Source organism: Microcaecilia unicolor, chromosome 2 (assembly GCF_901765095.1).
Source record: "Microcaecilia unicolor chromosome 2, aMicUni1.1, whole genome shotgun sequence".
In the NCBI taxonomy this organism is placed as follows: Eukaryota; Metazoa; Chordata; class Amphibia; order Gymnophiona; family Siphonopidae; genus Microcaecilia; species Microcaecilia unicolor.
In genome coordinates, this window is record NC_044032.1 from 478,102,711 (window position 1) to 478,125,045 (window position 22,335).

A 22,335-nucleotide genomic window follows, 5' to 3' on the forward strand; every position below is an offset into this window, starting at 1 on the left:
CATATAATAGTGAGGGGCTTGGGAGAGGATCCACAAGCTACTGATCTGTTATCCCTCAGCGGTAATCCCACTTTCCAGCCCGGTATGGATAATCAGGTTTTTGCTCAGTGAGAGGGGTTGGGTCTTGGGAGCTTGGAACATGTTATGGATGAGGAGGGAGGACTGAAGTCTTTATACCTTCTCAAAGACCAGGAGAACATTCAGACATACACAAGACAGAAAAACATCCAATACATTTCACAGGCTTGAAACACACTGTTTAGTCACACTTTCTCCCTTAAGAGTGAGACCCCAGAATACAGCCTCCACAGACTGCTGATCGGGTCTCGATAGTCAAGTGTCAGGATGGTTCTGGCTCTTCCTTTCTGGAGAGGCCATCAGCATTACAGTGTACGTTGCCTTTCCGGTGCTGTATGATGAAGTTGTACATTTGCAGGGACAGGCTCCACTGGAGTAGCTTCTCATTCTTTCCCAAGACACTGTTCAGCCAGACCAACAAACTGTGATCTGTCGTGTGCAATCTGTAGAAGTTGTTCTCTGTATGGCCTGGGCAACAATAAGCTGCTTGCCTGCTTTCCAGGACCTATTATGATCAACAGGATCAGCCTCTCTGAACAAGCAGCACCCCTTCCATAGGATACGATGCTTCCTGAAAAGCATGTCTCTGTCCTTTATCAATATCCATATCTGGAAGGGTCTCTGCTGGTGACTCTGACAAATCAGGGTCATCAGTCTGATCAACAGGTATGTCAGTTAAGTCAGGTTGTCCCATACTCACGGCCCTGGTCACCTCTGGAACTGGTGCTGCTGGAAGCACTGGAGTGCCTCCTCCCATCTCTCGGTCAGCTGGCTCCACCTTGACTGGCTCAGGATCTGGAGAGATGATCTCTACTGCTTTCGCTTGTTTGGCCACCCTGGCCTGACTACGGGTCACCATTGTGGAAATGCTGACTCCACTATCAAGGGTAATTTTCATTGGACCCACCTTGGTCCCACACAGCATTGGTACCAGCATGTTTTTCATTATGCCTTCTTCTCTGTATCCAGGCTTGGTAACCCTAATCCAGGAATACTCAAGCAATGCGTACAGTCTATCTGGATCCACTGGCTAGCACTACCTCTGCAGTACATCCTGGTAGAATAGCATCTTCTGGCACTAGCTCTGGCCGTAAAAGTCATGCTAGAGCCAGTATCCACAAGCCCAGCCACCTGGGTCTGGTTCACATTTATTGGAGCGTTGTGGTGTTGTGGAAATCCATCTGCTTCCTTGCTTGATGAATGGCCATTAACTTTTTGTGCTGCGGCAACTGTGTGGGCCTCCTTTGTGGGACTGTAGCCACCCATGAAATCCGCCAGCCTTGGTACAGGAACTGGAATGCTCTTTAGTGCAGCTTAGGATTATCTGGGTAATCCGCTTTGAAATGTCCTGTACGCCCTCACTGATACCAAGAACGTTCATGCCTGAAGTCTTTAGGTTTTTGGGGAACAATGGAGGGTTTGCTGACAGTCTCTGAGGTTGCAGGAATATTTGGCTTAGGGCCCCGGCTGCCCTTAGATCCTGGCTGTTGCAGATAAAAGTTTCTCTTTGCCAATCAGGAATGGTTAGCCATAAAGATGTCAGTCAATTGAGCCGCCTTCTCTGCAGTATGAGGTTGATGATCTTGAACATGTTCCCTCACCTCTGGACAACAATGCTGCAGAAACTGCTCCAGGACCAACAGGTTTTGGCAGTCCTCCAGGGTTTTAACCTCATCTCCACTGAGCCACCGCTGATGCTAATATCTTAGCTGAATCACAAATGTACAGCGAGTATCATCTGCCCCCTTTTGCAAAGTCCAGAACTTTAGTCTGTATGGCATAGCGATTCAAAAAAATCTTTGCGCACCTCCTCAAACTGGGAGCACGTCTCCATGGACAGTCCTTGAAATGCTTCAAATGCTCTACCAGTGAGCTTTCCTCCCAGATAGCTGACCCAATCCTTCTGAGGAATCTCACTGATGCGGAAAATGTTTTCAAAGGCAGTTAGATATCCACCTATGTCACCTCTGGTAAGTTAGATGCAAAGCACTGATGAGGTGCTAGAAGAGAATATTACGAGAAACTTGCCACAGAGGCAAAACCTCACAGCAACAACTTTTTCAGGTATGTCAGAAGTAGAAAGCCTGTGAGGAAATCTATGGGACAGTTAAATGATGGAGCAAAAGGGCACTCAGGGAGGACAAGGCCAAAGCAGAGAGACTGAATGAATTCTTTGCTTCAGTCTTTAAGGAAGATGATTTAAGAGATCTACCTGTCCAGAAACACCAAAGTAGGGATGTCAAACAGCTTTTCAAAACAAATCTAAGGAGACTCCAAAGGTAAACACAAAAGTCAACCTTTATTTGAACATCAAATTAAATCAGGACTCGAGAGCCATGTTTAGGCATGAAATTCCTGCCTTACGAGTCAAAGCTTCTTGGTCACTTCTCTGTACCTGAAATGTACGTAAGTACATAAGCACTACCATGCTGGGAAAAGACCAAAGGTCCATCAAGGCCAGCACTCTGTCTCCGACAGCAGCCAATCCAGGCCCCAAGAACTTGGCAAAACCCCAAAATTTAATAATGGTTGTCAAAGGTGACAATGCAGAGGAATTGAAAGAAATCTCTGTGAACCCGTACCGAGCCAAATCAACAAATTAAATAGTAAGTCTCCTGGACAAGATGGCATGTACCCTAGGGTACTGAAAGAACTCAAAACATGAAATTGCTGATCTGTGTTAGTGATCTGTAACCTGTCATTAAAATTGTACATAGTACCTGAAGACTGAGGGGTGGCCAATGTAATACCGATTTTTAAAAAGGATTTCTGGGGTGAACCGGGAAAATACAGACTAGTAAGCCTGACTTCAGTACCAGGCAAAATAATGGAAACTATTAAGAATAAAATTATAGAACACACAAACATGGTTAATGGGACAGAATCAGCATGGACTCAGCCAAGGGAAGTCTTGCCTCACCAATCTGCTTCATTTCTTTGAAGGCATGAATAAAGGTGAATCAGTTGATGTGGTGTATCTAGATTTTCAGAACGCTTTTGACAAAGTTCCTCATAAGAGACTCCTGAGAAAATTAAAGAGTCATGGGATAAGAGGCAATGTTCTGCTGTGGATTAGGAATTGGTTATTGGACAGAAAAGAGAAAGTAGGGGTTAAATTGCCATTTTTCCCAATGGAGGACAGCGAATAGTGGAGTGCCGCATGGATCTGTACTGGAACCAGTGCTATTTAACATTTATAAATGATCTGGAAATTGGAACAAGTGAGATGATTACATTTGCAGATGACACAAAATTAATCAAAGTTGTTAAAACACATGCAGACTGAAAAATTACAGGAATACCTTAGGATGGGTGTCCACTTGGTAGATCAAATTTAATGTGAACAAATGCAAAATGATACACATTGGGAAGAATAATCCAAATCATAGTTACCTGATGCAAGGGTCCACCTTAGGTACCATTGTAGACAATATGCTGAAATCTTCTGCTATGTGTGTGGCAGTAGCCAAAAAAGAAACAGGATGCTAGGAATGATTAGGAAAGGGATGGTAAATAAGACCAAGATAACTATAATGCTTCTGTAACACTCCGTGGTGTGACCTCACCTTGAATACTGTGTTCAATTCTGGTCGCCATATCTCAATATAGTGGAATTAGAAAAGGTTCAAAGAAGAGCGACCAAAATGATAAAGGGGATGGAACTCCTTTCATATGAGGAAAGACTAAAGAGATTAGGGCTCTTCAGCTTGGAAAAGAGACAACTAAAGGAAGATTTGATTGAGGTCTACAAAATTCTGAGTGGTGTAGAATGGGTAAAAGTGAATAAATTTTTCACGTTTTCAAAAAGGTACAAAGAATAGGGGACACTCAATGAAATTACATGGAAATACTTTTAAAACAAATAGGAGGACATATTTTTTCACTCAGCAAATAGTTAAGCTCTGAATCTCGTACAGCGGTTACTGTACCTGGGTTTTAAAAAGATTTGTAGAAGTTCCTGGAGAAAAAGTCCATAGTCTGATATTAAGACACACACGGGGAAGCCGCTGCTTGCACTGGGATTGGTAGCATGGAATGTTGCTATCTGGGTTTCTGCCAGGTATGTGTGACCTGGATTGGTCACTGTTAGAAATAGAATACTGGGCTGGATGGACCATTGGTCTGACCCAGTATGGCTATTCTTATATTCTTAGGAGTAGATATAAAACAAAGACCACCACCAGCATTATCATAACCAGCAGGTGCCACCTCTTCTCCCAACTCCAAGAAGCCTCTTAATGTGACAAAGAAACCCAACAAAAACAGTATAAGTTAGTCTTAAACCAATTGAAAGAGATTTTTTGTATTGGAGATATCGGATCCTATTTTTTTGGAATACTATGCTTTCCTCTTAGATTCATATGCAGCCTTATAGCTGTATTGAGTTTGTTTCCAGATCTTAATGTTTAGATCCTTGGATCTTAACCAAGCTGTCTCCAATTTTCTACAGGTCTGCTTTAATAGTTTCAAATTGGAGTCAAACCAAGCGTTAATTTCTCTTACAATGAGGGTTTTCAAAAATTCAGGAGCAATGTGATCTAAAGTTGTTCAATTCAGCTAAAGTCAAATTGAGGATCATCAGCAGAGATAAACTTTTGGTGGAAAAGTTCCCAAAAGTGTTCTACATTTATCTTACCCCTAGATTGGAAGGAAATTGTAACATGTTCAATTTGTAACAAAGCTCATCTTCTAAAAGACTGGCCACTGCATGAGCTGGTAGTGGGAGGCGGGGATAGTGCTGGGCAGACATATACGGCCTGTGCCAGAGCCGGTGGTGGGAGGCGGGACTGGTGGTTGGGAGGCGGGGATAGTGCTGGGCAGACTTATACGGTCTGTGCCAGAGCCGGTGGTGGGAGGCGGGGCGGGGATAGTACTGAGCAGACATATTTATTTTATTTATTTGTAGCATTTGTATCCCACATTGTCCCATCTATTTGCAGGCTCAATGTGGCTTATATGGTCTGTAACCTGAAAAAGACAGGTACAAATCAAGGTAAGGTATACACAAAATGTGGCACATGTGGCACATATGAGTTATCTTGTTGGGCAGACTGGATGGACCGTGCAGGTCTTTTTCTGCCGTCATCTACTATGTTACTATGAAAGCTAAGGAGGCACCAGCCTCAGAACTGTCGCTTACCAAAGACCCGAGCACCACATGTTTCTTCCATATGACCAATAGCTGGAGCTGATGCTGTTGGAGCAGTTCAACATTTGCTTCCAAAATGCCTAGTTTCCAGTTCCAAATACCCGCCCACCCCCCCTTCAAAGTGCTCCTCATGTTTTCCTTTGGTTATGTGACCATTTTTAAAATTTTTGTTACATTTGTACCCCGCGCTTTCCCACTCATGGCAGGCTCAATGCGGGTTACATGGGGCAATGGAGGGTTAAGTGACTTGCCCAGAGTCACAAGGAGCTGCCTGTGCCTGATGTGGGAATCAAACTCAGTTCCTCAGTTCCCCAGGACCAAAGTCCACCAGCCTAACCACTAGGCCACTCCTCCATGGCTGCTCCACAGGGAGATTTGATTTTAAGAAGAGAAACAGGCAGATGACATCATGGCTAAGGGCAGGACTTCCTTATGGGGTCTATCCTTTGTCCTCCTGTCACCTAAATGCCCCACGGCTAACCAACCACCACCGCAAAGCTTGTGCCTGTTTTTCAGATTCAAACCAGTTCTCCAGATTTTTTTTTTAAAGATTGAGAAATACAGGAATGAAAGAATCAACCGTTTCCTTAACTATGTATTTTAACTTAAAATTGATGACAATGGGATATAGCTGCTTTAAGACATTCTAATAGGGAACAATAATATTTTATAGCTATAATTTAAGAGAAATTCACACCTACCAGCTTTATAAAATATTCCAAGGAGGTGATCAAATGTTGCAAGGCTAGGTTCTGAAAGAGAGGAAAAAGCACAGTTGTATCAACATGTACGTACTTAAATCTCCACTACCCAATCTGTAAAGGACTCAAATACAAATCAACTTATGCATCCAGCTTCTCCTACATATGTACACAATGGTGGAATGCATTACCAAAAGCTGTGAAAACAACGTATGACCATTTCAACTTCCGGAAATCACTAAAGACCAACCTGTTCAATAAGGCATACCCTCCCGACCCAACTTAAGTGTCTGAACCCTGCAACACAATGTAACTAAAGCTCGTAATGAACACTATATAACTATCCTTCTCTACAATTCCCAATGTGTCTGCTGTAACATATGAACCTTATTCAATTATAACTTCACTTTGTATTTGTTTCTCTACCGGAGTTGGCAAACGCTTTCACAGTACAATGTAAGCCACATTGAGCCTGCAAATAGGTGGGAAAATGTGGGATACAAATGTAACAAATAAATGCACATGTAAAATGTTAAATGCCAAACACAGCTAAGAAACGATTGGTTGAAGATTATTTATTTATTTGTTACATTCTAGTTTTATGCGTTACATCAGTATTTTGCTCCGTCATTGCAGTTATGGCATCATTTCTCATGCTCTTTGGATTTAATTGTATGGAAAATATCCTCTCACACTTTTTTCTGTGTTTTTAATTTACAATTTATATTTATAGTTATTTTTATTGCCTGCACAGCCGTTGTTTTAAATATTCGTATTGCTTTATATGTTTTAAATATTCCTGTTGCTTTATATACTTTATTCTGTATTATTGTATGTTTCATTATTTTTATTTAGCTCATGATTATATTTTTATAGTATGTATGTTATGTAGTTTTTGCAGACATAATTTATTTGACTCCTGAAGCAGGCGCATGTGGCACTGAAAGACAGAACTGCATTGAGTCATTTGTAGCCATCATTCTTTAATAAACCACCTACTTTGGAACCACATTGGTGTGCCTTTTTTTTGTACACAGGTACTGATAAGAGGTGCTGTAGTAGAATAAGCTTTATTCTCAGGCCAGTATAGAGAGTGTTGCAATAATCTAGCTAACTAATTATAAGAGTGTGTATCAGTATGTTTAGAGTTGATGAATATATCAGGGATCTGATTGAACGAATCCGTTGAAGCCTAAAGAAGCATTTTTTAATAGTAGAAATTTGTGGTTGAATCGAGGGAAGATCCAGGAGAGGTGACTCTTACGGAGGTTTGGAAAGCGGTTCAAAGTTTGACCGTGGCAGTGACTAAGTCTATTAATGAGATTACAACGGTTGTAAGTAAATTGTAAAAAATTGATGCCTCACTTGAAAAAGTTAAAAAAGATGCGTCTGAACAGGCTCAGCAAAGCCAAATTGTGGCTAATGAATTAAAACCTTCAGTGGACGCATTGATAAAAGATAAACAAATAACTCAGCAAAAAATTGAACAAATGGAGAACTATAATCGTCGTTTAAACTTGAGGTTCCTGAATTTTCCCATTTCATCACTATTAAAATCAAGCGATTTATTTAGAATGTACCTTCAGGAAATTTTACAGATAGATTCTTCTAATATGCCCCCATGTAATAAGATGTATTATTTGCCTTTAAAAGATTCTGTAAAGAAGGTACAAGGAGAAAAGCAGGAGCCTCAGAATTTAACTGCATTCTTAGAAAAATCGGATGTTGAAATAACTAATCGTGGTACTTTAATTGTTCAATTTGTTTTTGAACAAGATTTAAATCAGGTCTTGAAGCTTTATTTTAAAAATTCATCAAAATTGTTTCATGGACAAAAAGTTTGGGTTTATCCTGACGTTGCGAAAGCAACACAAGAGAGGAGGAAACAATTTTTGGACTTAAGAAATGAGACTAGAGCCTTAGGGGCGATATATATGTTAGCATATCCATGTAAGTGTAGGATCAATTTTCAAGGAACTAAATATGTGTTTTATGACCCATCACAGCTACGGACATTCTTGAACTTGAAGAACCTAAGTAAACGCAATATAGAAACAACTTTACCAACTAAAGAATAATAGTTATGGTTCCAGGTTAAGCCGATTTATTTTAAATATTGAGGTTAATTTCTCCATTTAAATACCTGTCGCCCCCCTTTAACCACATAATTGAGGTCTAAGGAAGATATAAAGTGTTTCTTTGAATGGATAGCGATGTATATTACTGCTATGTATTTTAGCACAGTTGGATCTGTTTTTCCTTTGCAAGTGGATGTTAACTTGTAAAATAAATTTAATAAATAAATTAAAAAAAAAAAAAAAAAGAAATTTGTGGTTGAAAAGAGAGGGTGCCATCTAAGGTGGTACCCAGAATAATTGTGTGTGGTGGGTGGTTGTGGTGGGTATGGACCTACTTGGGCCACCATGGATCTTTTCTGAAAAGGGGTCATCTGAGATAAAAAAGTGGGATACATTTATTTTTCATTGTGGTTAATAACTGCCTCAAAAGAGGCGCTTTTGAAACAATATGCGTAGCTGCTGTCAATGTCAACTTTATGGAGAGGGCTACAGGGACACAGTTCCTCAACAGATAGGAAAAGTAGCAAGATAGCCAGGACTCTTCTAAGGAATTAAAAAAAAAAAAAAGATTGCTGAAGTCCAATGGGAAATGGGGACCTAAGGGTTAGAAGCACAATCTTGAAATTAGAAGACCTGCCCAGGTCATGACCCACAGTTTAGGAAGTTCTGATCTAACATTTTTAGATACCTGAAGATGAGGAGAGGCTATTTCTATTGTGATGCTCCCATGGGCTTCCCTACTCTTGCCTCTTATCAGTGGCCTTTGGAGTGCACCATCAGGAATTTTAATTTAAAGGCCTAGATGGATGATAAACAGTATAGCTTAACTCTGAAAGATCATACACTGGGCTTTGAATCTGCTAAATACTTGCCTTTCAGAAATGGGTCAGATGTAGTTGAACAGTGTGAAAATTAATAAAAACGAATCATATGGTTTGGATAGACCAACATCTCAGGTTTTAATCCCATGATGGTAACCATTACCTATAATTTTCAGGCTGAGTGTTTTATTTGATTTTTCCTCAACTACAGTTTACTTTAATTGATAGAAAAGTATTCCAGGAGTTCCACCTTATTACACAAATTCATCCACTTCTAAGGCTCCTAGCCTTTAAAACCATTATACAGACCTTGACGAATGCTGTAAAGCGAAAGCTACATACCTGTAGAAGGTATTCTCCGAGGACAGCAGGCTGATTGTTCTCACATGTGAGTGACATCCAACGGCAGCTCCAGATCAGAGATCTTCCTAGCAACAAACGTTTGCTAGCCCTCACGTGCGCATGCACAACGTGCATGCGCAACCGTCTTCCCACCTGCGAGAGAGCGTGCTCCTCAGTCCAGTAAATAGCAAGACAAGGGAAGAGAAAACTCCAAAGGGAAGGTGGGCGGGTTGGTGAGAACAATCAGCCTGCTGTCCTCGGAGAATACCTTCTACAGATATGTAGCTTTCGCTTTCTCCGAGGACAAGCAGGCTGCTTGTTCTCACATGTGGGGTATCCCTAGCCGCCAGGCTCACTCAAAACAACAAACAGGGTCAATTGGGCCTCACAACGGCGAGGACATAACTGAGATTGACCTACAACTTAACCAACTAACTGAGAGTGCAGCCTGGAACTGAATAAAAATGGGCCTAGGGGGGTGGAGTTGGATTCTAAACCCCAAACAGATTCTGCAGCACCGACTACCCGAACTGACTGTCGCGTCGGGTATCCTGCTGGAAGCAGTAATGAGATGTGAATACGTGGACAGATGACCACGTCACAGCCTTGCAAATCTCTTTGATAGTGGCTGACTTCAAGTGGGCCACTGACGCTGCCATGGCTCTAACACTATGAGCCATGACATGACCCTCAAGAGTCAGCCCAGCCTGGGCGTAAGTGAAGGAAATGCAATCTGCTAGCCAATTGGATATGGTGCGTTTCCCGACAGCCACTCCCCTTCTGTTGGGATCAAAAGAAACAAACAATTGGGTGGACTGTCTGTGTGGGCTTGTCCGCTCCAGATAGAAGGCCAATGCTCGCTTGCAGTTCAATGTGTGCAGCTGATGTTCAGCAGGGCGGGTATGAGGACGGGGAAAGAATGTTGGCAAGACAATTAACTGGTTCAGATGGAACTCTGACACCACCTTCGGCAAAAACTTAGGGTGAGGGCGGAGGACTACTCTGTTATGATGAAATTTAGTATAAGGAGCATGAGCTACCAAGTCTTGAAGCTCACTGACTCTGTGAGCAGAAGTGACTGCCACCAAGAAAATGACCTTCCAAGTCAAGTACTTCACATGGCAGGAATTCAGTGGCTCAAAAGGAGGTTAGTACTAGTGATGGGGATATATACCTTCACCTAACCATCTTCCTTTACCTTTTTTCATAGTGTGGGATATCATAATTTGTTTAGCTCAGCTGTTATATTAATGCCTAGGTATCAAAGCCCCTCCGAGACCACTTGAATGGGTAATAAGGCTTGACTCAACGATTCTCTATAAACAATAAGTCCAATTTAAGTTTATTTAGCTTATATCTGGAAATCTGGCTAAAATGCTGAAATTCCCTCAAACACTGAGAACAATGTCAATCGCCTCTCTGTAAATATTAAGGTGTTATCTGCATGTGGGCTTTTCCTCCGAAGTTCAAACCTGTGATGTCTGGTGATAATTGAATTTTTTTTTTTTTGGCCAAATGATTCAACTACCAGCATAAAGAGTGACAATAGTAACCCTTGTCTTGTGCCTCATCGAAGCTCAGTCAGCACATAACCAATCCATTTACTGTATCCTTAACCTTGTACTGAATTCCTGATACAATGCTCCTATAAATCTGTTCACCATATTCAAACACCTCGGACAGAATAAGTATATCCATGGCAATCTTGTAAAGGCCTTCTCTGCATTCAAGCCCCCCTCCAAAAAAAAAAAAAAAACCAATCCAAAACAAAACAAAACAAAAAACATAGCTGTAGGTTAGAACTGGGCATAGTGCTCTGTTGTGACAAAAGCACCTGCACCAGGAGTCAGTCAATCTTGTGGTGCACAGCTCTAGCCACCTCAGCAAAAACAAAGGTCTGTTTGTCAATACGTTTTTATGTGTGTATTGATCTTTGTTTTTGCTGAGATGACTACAGCTCAGCACCACCACACTGCATGACTCCCGGCACAGCTGCTTTTACCACAACAAAGCACTTTGTCGAGTTCCATCCTACAGTCCAGCCCTTGAGGTTCTCCTTCATGGAAATAAAGTAAACATATTTGGAGCTCTGTTTTTATCTGTTAGTAATACAGTAAATCTGTTTTGTTTTTATATAGTCTTGTGATTTTGTACACACTGTTATGTATGTTGGACATATAACCTTCTTTTTTTTAAACATAGCTCTTTTGAAGAACCTTCTGTTCCAGTTTTCTCTCTTTTTGATCTATCTGTACTTCTTTCCTTATTTAGTAAACCGCCTCAGAGATGCATGTTGTGAACTGGAAAATAAATTTGGGTTATCTGTAGGTCTTTTGGTATTTCTCTTACCTATGTTTAAGGCTTTCATTTCACTTAATGTCTGCAAGGCATACGACTTGCCTAGGGCACCACATTTCCTCAAACTTTTCAACACTGTATTAAACGTTAACAAGTTCGGCTGTACTTTCTGCTCAAACATTTGCTTCAGCAGCTCCTATTAAAACAAAATGTACTGTCTGAGGGTTTATCAGAAAGACATAACATAGTAATTAGCAATTATTCATAGCCAAAATTTGGTAAAAGTAGTGTATAACTTATCACAATGCATCTTTAAACAGAACAGTCCGCCCATACAGGCCAACTTTATCCAGTTTGTACCACTCTGTAAAATTCGATAAGGAAAGACAATTCTTTGTAGATATCCACTGTACTGCACTGGGGTTTTAATTCACATTTCTATAGCACTGTGTTACAATTGGTTCCTTTTGGAAAAATGACTGGAGAGTTTTACAGCACATCCAAATTAATGGAACTATTATATCAAGTCAGCAAATACAGTAGCAAAAAGATTTTTATAACCTCTGAGAATTAAAACGTGAGGTGTTAATGACTTAGGGCTGATGGAGTCTTGTCTGGTTAACAGGGCTGTGAAATACCACCACACAATTTAAATATTAAGTCAAGACTTACATACAGTCCTTGGCACATTTCATGCCAGTAGGTATTAACAAGAAATTTAGTCCATGGCTAAATTTTGGGTTTAGCTTTTATGGTATGCTGGGTGGCTCTCTATTCTGGGACAATCTGAGCCACTACTGACGAGGGGGAAAAGTCTGTCACGTATGAAAGTCAGGGTGAAGGAAGGACGTATCCTCTTTCAACAGCTGCGAACCACTCAATCTTCAGTGTTTAAAAAAAACGTAAGCATTTACATTTAAGTAATTAAATGGTTACCTTTTAAACAGTTACATCCTTGGTTAATAACTCACTTTGTTATTGCATACTTAAAGTTTTAAAAAAAAATCATAGTTGTGTCACCTATATGTGGTCATTCAATTATTAACTTACATCTGCTCATTATTACATTACAGCGCCATTTCTATTTTAAGGTTGTAAATATTTTTACCCATATGAACATCAATTCTGCCAAAAACATGTGGCACACAAATGGGTGAATAACTTTGGAATATCTGCCTTGCTCACAAAAATAATTTTTGAAGGTTTTCCTGATACCTGGTTCACAGTGTGCAAAGATGTTCAGCCCAGGCAGTGAGAGCCTCCACAGATAGAAACTAAAAATGGTAGGGCAGATGATGGCCTCAAGATAAGGACATCTTAGCTGCAGGCACTGAATTTGCTCATTATGTAAGCAAGGGGGCAAACAGCCTAGCCACACAAGTGTAAAAAGTAACAAAAGTAATTGGCAAAATGGCAGAGACTATTAAGAACAAAATTACAGAGCATATTCAAAAGCATGGATTAATGAGACAAAGTCAACATGGATTTAGTGACGGGAAATCTTGTCTCACCAATCTACTACATTTCTTTGAAGGGGTGAACAAACATATGGATAAAGGGGAACCGGTTGATATTGCGTATCTGGATTTTCAGAAGGCGTTTGACAAAGTACCTCATGAAAGACTCCAGAGGAAATTGGAGAGTCATGGGATAGGAGGGAGTGTTCTAATGTAGATTAAAAACTGGTTAAAAGATATAAAGCAGAGAGTAGGGTTAAATGGACAGTATTCTCAATGGAGAAGGGTAGTTAGTGGGGTTCCCCAGGGGTCTGTGCTGAGAACACTGCTTTTTAACATATTTATAAATGACCTAGAGTTGGGAGTAACTAGTGAGGTAATTAAATTTTCTGATGACACAAAGTTATTCAAAGTCGTTAAAATCGCGGGAGGATTGTGAAAAATTACAAGAGGACCTTACAAGACTGGGATACTGGGCGTCTAAATGGCAGATGACGTTTAATGTGAGCAAGTGCAAAGTGATGCATGTGGGAAAGAGGAACCTGAATTATAGCTACGTTATGCAATGTTCCACGTTAGGAGTCACGGACCAAGAAAGGGATCTAGGTGTCGTCGTTGATGATACGTTGAAACCTTCTGCTCAGTGTGCTGCTGCGGCTAAGAAAGCAAATAGAATGTTAGGTATTATTAGGAAAGGAATGAAAAACAAAAATGAGGATGTTATAATGTCTTTGTATCGCTCAATAGTGTGACCGCACCTCAAATATTGTGTTTAGTTCTGGTCACCGCATCTCAAAAAAGATATACTGGAATTAGAAAAAGTGCAGAGAAGGGCGACAAAAATGATAAAGGGGATGGGATGACTTCCCTATGAGGAAAGGCTAAAGCGGCTAGGGCTCTTCAGCTTGGACAAAAGGCGGCTGAGGGGAGATATGATAGAGGTCTATAAAATAATGAGTGGAGTTGAACAGGTAGATGTGAAGCGTCTGTTCATGCTTTCCAAAAATACTTGCCTTGCAGTACATGGCACGTTGAAATTCCCATGCCCCCCACCCCACCCCCAATCGCAACAGGAGAGGGAGAGATGGTAAAACCCCTACAGCAACTAACAGAGTCAGGGAAAAATGCTAAAAAGAATTTAGAATGAGGAAAGCTAAGGAAGAGAGGGGTCAAAGGAAGAAGAAAGCTGAGAAGAGGGAGGGCAGAAAGAAGTGAAGAGGAAAGGAGGAGAGGGTCAAAGGAAAAGGAAAGCTAAGGAGGAGTGGGAGGGCAGGTCAGAGAAGAGAAGAGAAAAGCTAAGGATGCAAGGGGACAAAGGAAGAGTAGAAGAGATGTTTTGAGAAGAGCCTTAAAAGAAAAAAAAAAAACGTAGCAGGTCTAAGAAGAGGAGGGAGGGTATTCCAAAGCTTAGGGCTAAGATAGCTGAAGGCTGTATTTATTTATTACATTTGTACCCCGCATATCATGCGCGAGCGAAAGATGCAAAACAGAGGGATGGGACGACTTCCCTATGAGGAAAGGCTAAAGCAGCTAGGGATCTTCAGCTTTGAGAAAAGATGGCTGAGGGGAGATATGATAGAGGTCTATAAAATAATGAGTGGAATGGAATGGTTAGACGTGAATGCTTGTTTACTGTTTCCAAAAATACTATGACTAGGGTGCATGAAATGAAGATACAAAGTAGTACATTTAAAACGAATCAGAGAAAATATTTCTTCACTCAACGTGTAATTAAACTCTGGAATTCATTGCCAGAGAATGTTGCAAAAGAAGTTAGCTTAGCGGGGTTCAAAAAAAGGTTTGGATAGCTTCCTAAAAGTAAAGTCCATAAGCCATTATGAAAATGGACTTGGGGAAAATCCACTGCTTATTTCTAGGATAAGCAACATAAAATATATTGTACTTTTTAAGGATCTTATCAGGTACTTGTGACTTGGATTGGCCACTGATGGAAACAGGATGCAGGGCTTGATGGATCTTTGGTCTGTCCCACTATGGCAATACTTATGTGGGTTCTGTGGGGCAAAGACTGGAGATAACTGTCCCAGGTAACCAGAAATAATTGTTTTCTAAGAACGAGCATGTCTGTGCTCCAATAACATCAGGGAATGAAACCTGTGCCTCCATTGCCAGAAGGATGGTGCTTCATCATTGGGCCACACTCCTAAAATAATGCATTTACCCAACATTCCTGCACTGCGGATCAAAAGACGAAAAAAGCGGCTATGAGTGCCAAGAGCTTCATACTTGTCCAAAAGAAAACCCGCTGGCGATGCTGCAATTGGCCGCCCACACAATGCCTCCAAATATATTATCACCTTCATCCAAAAGGATTTGGCTGTTGCACGGTCCAAAAAGCATAAAAGAATGAGTTGCCGATTTGGCAGCATTTCCGACATATGGGGGATTCCACCCCTCCCGCCTTATAGAGTAGCTCTTGGGTAAAATATGCTCAACGTAACACTCCAAATTGACACTCATTTAGCTCTGCATCAATCAAAATAGCAGGTACATGACAAATCAACTTATCAAAATCTACAGAATCTAATGGCAGTCCTAAATCCAGACACCAGCGAGTCCGAATTTCCACCCTATCAGGAACCAAATATAACGTTCTCAAAGCTCTATGTACAGAAGAAACTGACATACCACCATCTTGAAAAGTTTCAAAAAATTCCAGCAAGTGAGCCTGTAAGGGGAACGTAGGGTTCACCGGGTTCAAGCTCCCAATATAATGAACCACCTGTCTGAAAGCAAACAAATCACGTGGCTCTGTTACTCCTCTGGTAAGTAAAGCTTTCCAGGTAAGCATCTGAACTCTATCTGCCAGGAAATTATGTAAATATATAATCCTCCGTGTTGCCCAATGACAAAAACTAGCATTTTCCACCCCAGGCAAAAATTGAATGTTACCTAACAAGGGTTAGTGGTCTGATATTTGAGGGTTGCCCCCCCCCCCCAAAGTAGTACCAAGGTTTTTTCATGGGGTGCGCAGCGATTTTAAGAGGATACTACATCACAAAGGACAGTGTCTCCGATTTCTTTTAACTGTACTATTTTGTAGCTTCATTGCGTGCACCCTAATCCTAGTATTTTTGGAAACAGTAAAACAAGCGATTCACGTCCACCCGTTCCACTCCACTCAGTATTTTATAGACCTCTATCATATCTCCCCTCAGCCACTGCTTTTCCAAGATGAAGAGCCCTAGCCGCTTTAGCCTTTAGTCATAGGGAAGTCGTTCCATCCACTTTATCATTTTCATTGCCCTTCTCTGTACATTTTCTAATTCTGCTATATATTTTTTTAGATGCGGTGATCAGAATTGCAGTGAAACAAAGGAATTATAAGTATTCACATTTTTGTTTTCCATTCTTTTCCTAATAATTCCTAACATTCTATTTGCTTTCTTAGCCACAAATGCACACTGAGCAGAGGGTTCCAATATATCATCAATGATGATGCCTAGATCCCTTTCCTAATGTGGAGCCTTGCATCATGTATCTATGGTTTGGGTTCCTCTTACCCACGTGTATCACTTTGCATTTGCTCACATTAAATGTCATCTGCCATTTGGATGTATTTACAGCTATTCACCCAGAAAATACTTACTAAGTGTCTGAGGTTTGTGATAAATGCAGATGATGCATCGATCACATCACAGGTGACACGCCGATTACTCCCGGAGGAAGGGGGAGCAGCGGTTATGGCTTGGACGGCCAGAGCAGTGGGACAGCGCAAGATGCGGTGCTTGGAGTCTGGCGACTTTGGAGCGAGAGGATCACTCGATGATGCAGCACCAGAAAGCTGTAGAAACGGTGGAGTGCCAGTGGCGGTTGAAAAAACAGCACTACCATGTGCAGGCAGCAGGTGCCCTAGTTGTTTGCTCTGCATGTCTCTTGTGGGAACATAAGTTTTTGTTTTATAATACATGGCGGGACTATTTGCAAGGACGCTTAGATATCCTTCCCTCTCTAGTCTGGCTCCCTTCCAATAATAATCTAATGGCTACTTCACTGATACTAGTTGCCACTGGATAGCTTCCCACATCTAGTCTCTTAAAACAAGTTTTAACAGGCAACCATTCTTTTCATCTCCATGTAGTTGTGCCCTTGGCCCTATGGGCAGCAGAGTTCACAGAGTGGTAGGTGCAGGACCGCAACCCCTTCTGTGAGGAGATCTGTGGGACCGCTGCCGCTGAGCATTTTGGATTCAATTCTGCAACTGTCTTTTGATTTATTCTTCTACGGAATCGATGGCATCTCTTGCAACATCACAAGGGCTTTATAAGATTTGCTGTGCCCAGAGGTGTCTTCCACCAGATGACGTGGAGAAAAGGAAGGGCTTTAATGACATGCTAAGACCTAAGGCATTATTCCAAAGGGGCATGCCCCTTTGTAAGACCCATCCTATACAACTTTGTATGTTGCTTGAGGAATTTGTTTTCTGACTGCTTACTAGTATTAGTTGGTATTACATTTAATTTGGACAAAGCCCATCAGTCTACTTATGTTTTTTTTTTTTTTTTTTTTAATTGTGTTGGAGCTGTGTATTGAGGGCTTTTTATAACCCTGAGTATGCTTGGTTATCTTCTCAGACTTTACTTCCTCAACAGATTGGTGATGTGGCTGTCAACAGATAACAACCAATAGAAATGGCTTCTAATTCCCTTTGAGAGGTGGCCCCAAACTTAGGTCCAGGTCTTGTTCCTCACATAACTTAAAGATCAATCTAACATCAAAGACTGTTAAACCCCAAGTTCCTATCCCATGTTCTTACATAAATGCTCGTTCAATTTGTAACAAAGCTCATCTTCTAAAAGACTGGCCACAAGTTATGAAGCCTGGCTAGAAGTTATGAAGTCAGGTTGTTTATTCTTAACAAAAACCTGGCTCCAATCTAACTTGGACCCAGTCATCAACGATGTCTGTCCTGTTGGTTGTAAGATTGTTTCACTACCTAGAGAGGGTAAAAGGGGGGAGGTGTTGCTTTGATGCTTTATGGTTTTTAGGATTCATATATAGATTCAAACCTAGAAATTCTAGCTTACTATCTTCAGATGAGACATTAAGGTGAAAACTTGCCTGTTTTACTTTTTATTGCCCTCCTAAAAGCTGGGCTAAAATAAAGGATGGGTTTTATACTTTTTGTTTTTAAAAATCCATTGCATTCTCAACTTAATCTTTTGCTAGGGAATATTCATAGTCATCTAGACAATACGGAAGACCCTCCAGTCAAACGTTTGCTCTCCTTTCTATCTGCTCTGAATTATATCTTCCCATATTCTCAACCTACTCATGAAAAAGGGCACCAATTAGATTTCTTGGCCTACTCTCAGAATACTACCTCACAGTCTTCTCCACTCAATATCTCTCATTTGTCATGGTCCCCAGTCATTTGGTCTAATCACTACCTGCTCAATTTTACCCTCAATTGGGAACATGTTACTAAACCTAAAATTTCCTTCCAATCTAGGGGTACATAAGTACATAAGTAGTGCCATACTGGGAAAGACCAAAGGTCCATCTAGCCCAGCATCCTGTCACCGACAGTGGCCAATCCAGGTCAAGGGCACCTGGCACGCTCCCCAAACGTAAAAACATTCCAGACAAGTTATACCTAAAAATGCGGAATTTTTCCAAGTCCATTTAATAGCGGTCTATGGACTTGTCCTTTAGGAATCTATCTAACCCCTTTTTAAACTCCGTCAAGCTAACCGCCCGTACCACGTTCTCCGGCAACGAATTCCAGAGTCTAATTACACGTTGGGTGAAGAAAAATTTTCTCTGATTCGTTTTAAATTTACCACACTGTAGCTTCAACTCATGCCCTCTAGTCCTAGTATTTTTGGATAGCGTGAACAGTCGCTTCACATCCACCCGATCCATTCCACTCATTATTTTATACACTTCTATCATATCTCCCCTCAGCCGTCTCTTCTCCAAGCTGAAAAGCCCTAGCCTTCTCAGCCTCTCTTCATAGGAAAGTCGTCCCATCCCCACTATCATTTTCGTCGCCCTTCGCTGTACCTAAGATAAATGTAGAACACTTTTGGGAACTTTTCCACCAAAAGTTTATCTCTGCTGATTATCCTCAATTTGACTTTAGCTGAACTGAACAACTTTAGATCACATTGCTCCTGAATTGTTGAAAACCCTCATTGTAAGAGAAATTAACGCTTGGTTTGACTCCAATTTGAAACTATTAAAGCAGACCCGTAGAAAATTGGAGACAGCTTGGTTAAGATTCAAGGATCTAAACATTAAGATCTGGAAACAAACTCAATACAGCTATAAGGCTGCATATGAATCTAAGAGGAAAGCATAGTATTCCAAAAAAATAGGATCCGATATCTCCAATACAAAAAATCTCTTTCAATTGGTTTAAGACTAACTTATACAAATAAATTTACTCACCCGTATACAGCTATTCAGTAGCCATTTCTTTCATTCTAAAATATCTGATAGTAGATCTTCTAAGGATTGTATCAATGATGACCATGTTGTATCACCATCAGTCTATGATGCAATTTCCTGTTGACATAATCTGGCTAGATTTTATGCCCATTGATTGGGACTTGTTTTATTTCCTATTTCACAAATATTGCAAGATTTACTGAATTCTGGATCCCTGTTCACCTTTATCTATTTTCTGCTCCCCCATCTACTTTTTTTGAACCTTTTGACTGGATTCAGTCTTAATCAGACTAAGGTATTTTCATGAGAAATTAGGTAAAATAATCATTACACTTATTATTATAGACTCTAAACAACCTTCTACTTTAGCTTCCAACTATCGCTCTGTGGGGTCTATTCCACTGTTCATAAAAATTATGGAAGAATTAGTCTGTCACCAACTTAATGAAACATATTTTACACCTCTCAGTCTGGATTAAGATCATTATTTATTATTATCATTATTTCTGTGGAAGAACCATAAAGTACTCTTGCTTTAATTTATCAACGGCTTTCGGTTTAGTGGATCATGACCTACTAATTGGAGAACTTAGTAAGATTGGAGTCGATGGCCATGTTCTGAAATGGTTTAAAGGATTTCTGACAAAAAGATCTTATGCAGTATGACAAAGCGGAGTGTCCTGCAAGGCTCGCCTCTGTCCGTGGTCCTATTTAATATTTATCTTCATAGCTTGGGCACTACCCTCATGGATGCTGATTTCTCAATCTACAGTTATGCTGATGACATTTCAGTCACTATATCTATAGCTTCCACCCTAACACAGGAGCTACCCAATGTGCAGGACTACTTAGATTTAATTAGCTGTTGGATGAGCAAATTTAAACTGAAACTTAACACAGATAAAACCAAATTTATACTATTTGATAACAACCCAGTTCCTAACCTGGACTTCATTTTTATCAATCAAACTAATATACTCTTTGCTCTACAATTAAAATTTTGGGAATTTATTTGGATCAGACACTTTCATTGGACCATCATGTCAGCACTAGTCAAAAGCTCTTTCCTGTTGATGAGAAGACTAAGGGGAATTAGAAAATTTTTCGAAATAGAACAATTTAGATTATTAGTACAGGCCTTATCACTTTCTAAACCAGATTATTGCAACTTGATCTATTTGGGTTCACCAAAACAGTTAATTTGAAAACTACAAACTATCCAGAACACTGCTATCAGACTTATTTTCTCCTCACAGAAATCTGATAGTATCTCTGCTTACTATCTGAAGCTAAACTAGCTGCCTATACAAGATAAAATTCACTTTAATCTATGTTGTATGCTCTTTAAAATTTTATCAGGAGGCTGTCCAGACTATTTGGTTTCTCTTACAGATTTTATCAGGAGGCTGTCCAGACTATTTGGTTTCTCTTACAGAATTTGGTAAATTTAATAAGCTTCAGATACTTTGTATTGTTCCTACTTTGTTTTACCTCCTATTAAGAGTATAAAGAGATTTTCCATTTATGATAAATTACTTGCTGTGCAAACAACCAAGACTTGGAAGCTGGAATCCTCTTGTTTTAACCAGTTTTCTAATTACCTACTTTTTGGAAAAAAATTGAAAACATTCCTCTTCAAGAGATTTCTGGACTCAATATAATGCCTAGCTAAAATTCAGAATAAAATTACTAGTGAATTGCAAACTACTTTGTTTACAATGAACTACGCTTATTACATCTAGCATACTGCATGTCACTGTACGCCTTCCTAAGTACCAGCTTGCACAGACATACTTGGTACAGAATACAATGACCTAGTTGGTTTCTGGCAACGCTATTCATGATCATGTGTTAAAAGTAGGCTCCCTATGACCCAAATAGATATAATTTAAAATTTTGCAGGGTTCTCCTGTGTCATTTATCTTCCAGCATATAAAAACATGAACCTCTGTGTACACTACTTGCAGGTTCTACTGGTCTGAGATTGATGGAGACCAGCAACATGCCATTTTCACGTACTGGCCCCCACAAGTGGAATGTTATGACTTCTGAATTGAGGAGCCTGACACAATATGTGCTGCCAGAAGAATTGAAACCATGGTGGTTTGGGTGGACTCAAAGATTTTTTAACAGTTAGTTTTTTTATTGCAATTAGGTTTGTGTGTTGATTTAGGGGCTCATTTTCAAAGCACTTAAGACATTTTTCTTGTGTTCCTGCTTTGTAGCCCTTCGTGTGAAAGGTATGTTGTAAAAAATGAAAATTAAGTAAACCTGTCATTTGGCCTTGTATAATATGTAACAGAGGCAACAGTCTCTTTATACATTTTTGTTCACAATGTTTCTCTCTCTCTCTTTCTGCTGTCTTCCCTCTTTGCAAATAAGTACTGTAACTGACAAGTTACTCACAAAAAACACACACTAAAATTACTCTATAAAGATCATCTTCTTGGGATATTTAAAGGCAGACGGTCGTTCAAAAGAACGTGGTTCGGAACAAGGCATCTTAACAAGATATCGCCAAAACAGGGAAGATAGGGTATCCCGAAAGTGAGGTTGCAATACAGACCATAGTAGACCAGGTGTCTAAATAAAAAGCAGACAAAAGATTGCAAATTATCACTACCAACTGCCGAGCAAAATGTAAACAGGTACAACAAATAATCTGAAACGTCTATATGCGAATGCCAGAAGCCTAAGAAATAAGATGAGAGAGTTAGACTATATTGCACTAAATGAAAAATTAGATATAATAGGCATCTCTGAGACCTGGTGGAAGGAGGATAACCAGTGGGACCATATAGCCTATCCAGTCTGCCCATCCATGCCATCTATTCTCCCCATCATTCCCTTAGAGATCCTATGTACTTGTCTCAAGCTCTTTTGAATTCAGATACTGTTTTCTTTTTCCTTTTCACCACTTCCACCATGAGGTTGTTCCACTAATTTACCACCCTTTCCATCCTCCCATTTCCTCATTCTTGTGGACTTCAACCCTGA

General features: G+C 40.3%; 1 protein-coding gene across 2 annotated transcripts in view; it reads right to left on the minus strand.

The window, feature by feature from the left end:
• PTCD3 (pentatricopeptide repeat domain 3) overlaps positions 1 to 22,335 on the minus strand; it is a 221,769-nt gene that overhangs the window by 70,359 nt on the left and 129,075 nt on the right. For both annotated transcript variants that reach the window (XM_030191059.1, XM_030191062.1), the window contains exons 13-14: positions 11,519 to 11,663; positions 5,929 to 5,979 (exon numbers count right to left, since the gene is read on the minus strand). In XM_030191059.1, coding sequence (XP_030046919.1) covers positions 5,929 to 5,979; positions 11,519 to 11,663 — 196 coding nt within the window. The remainder of the gene's footprint in view (positions 1 to 5,928; positions 5,980 to 11,518; positions 11,664 to 22,335) is intronic.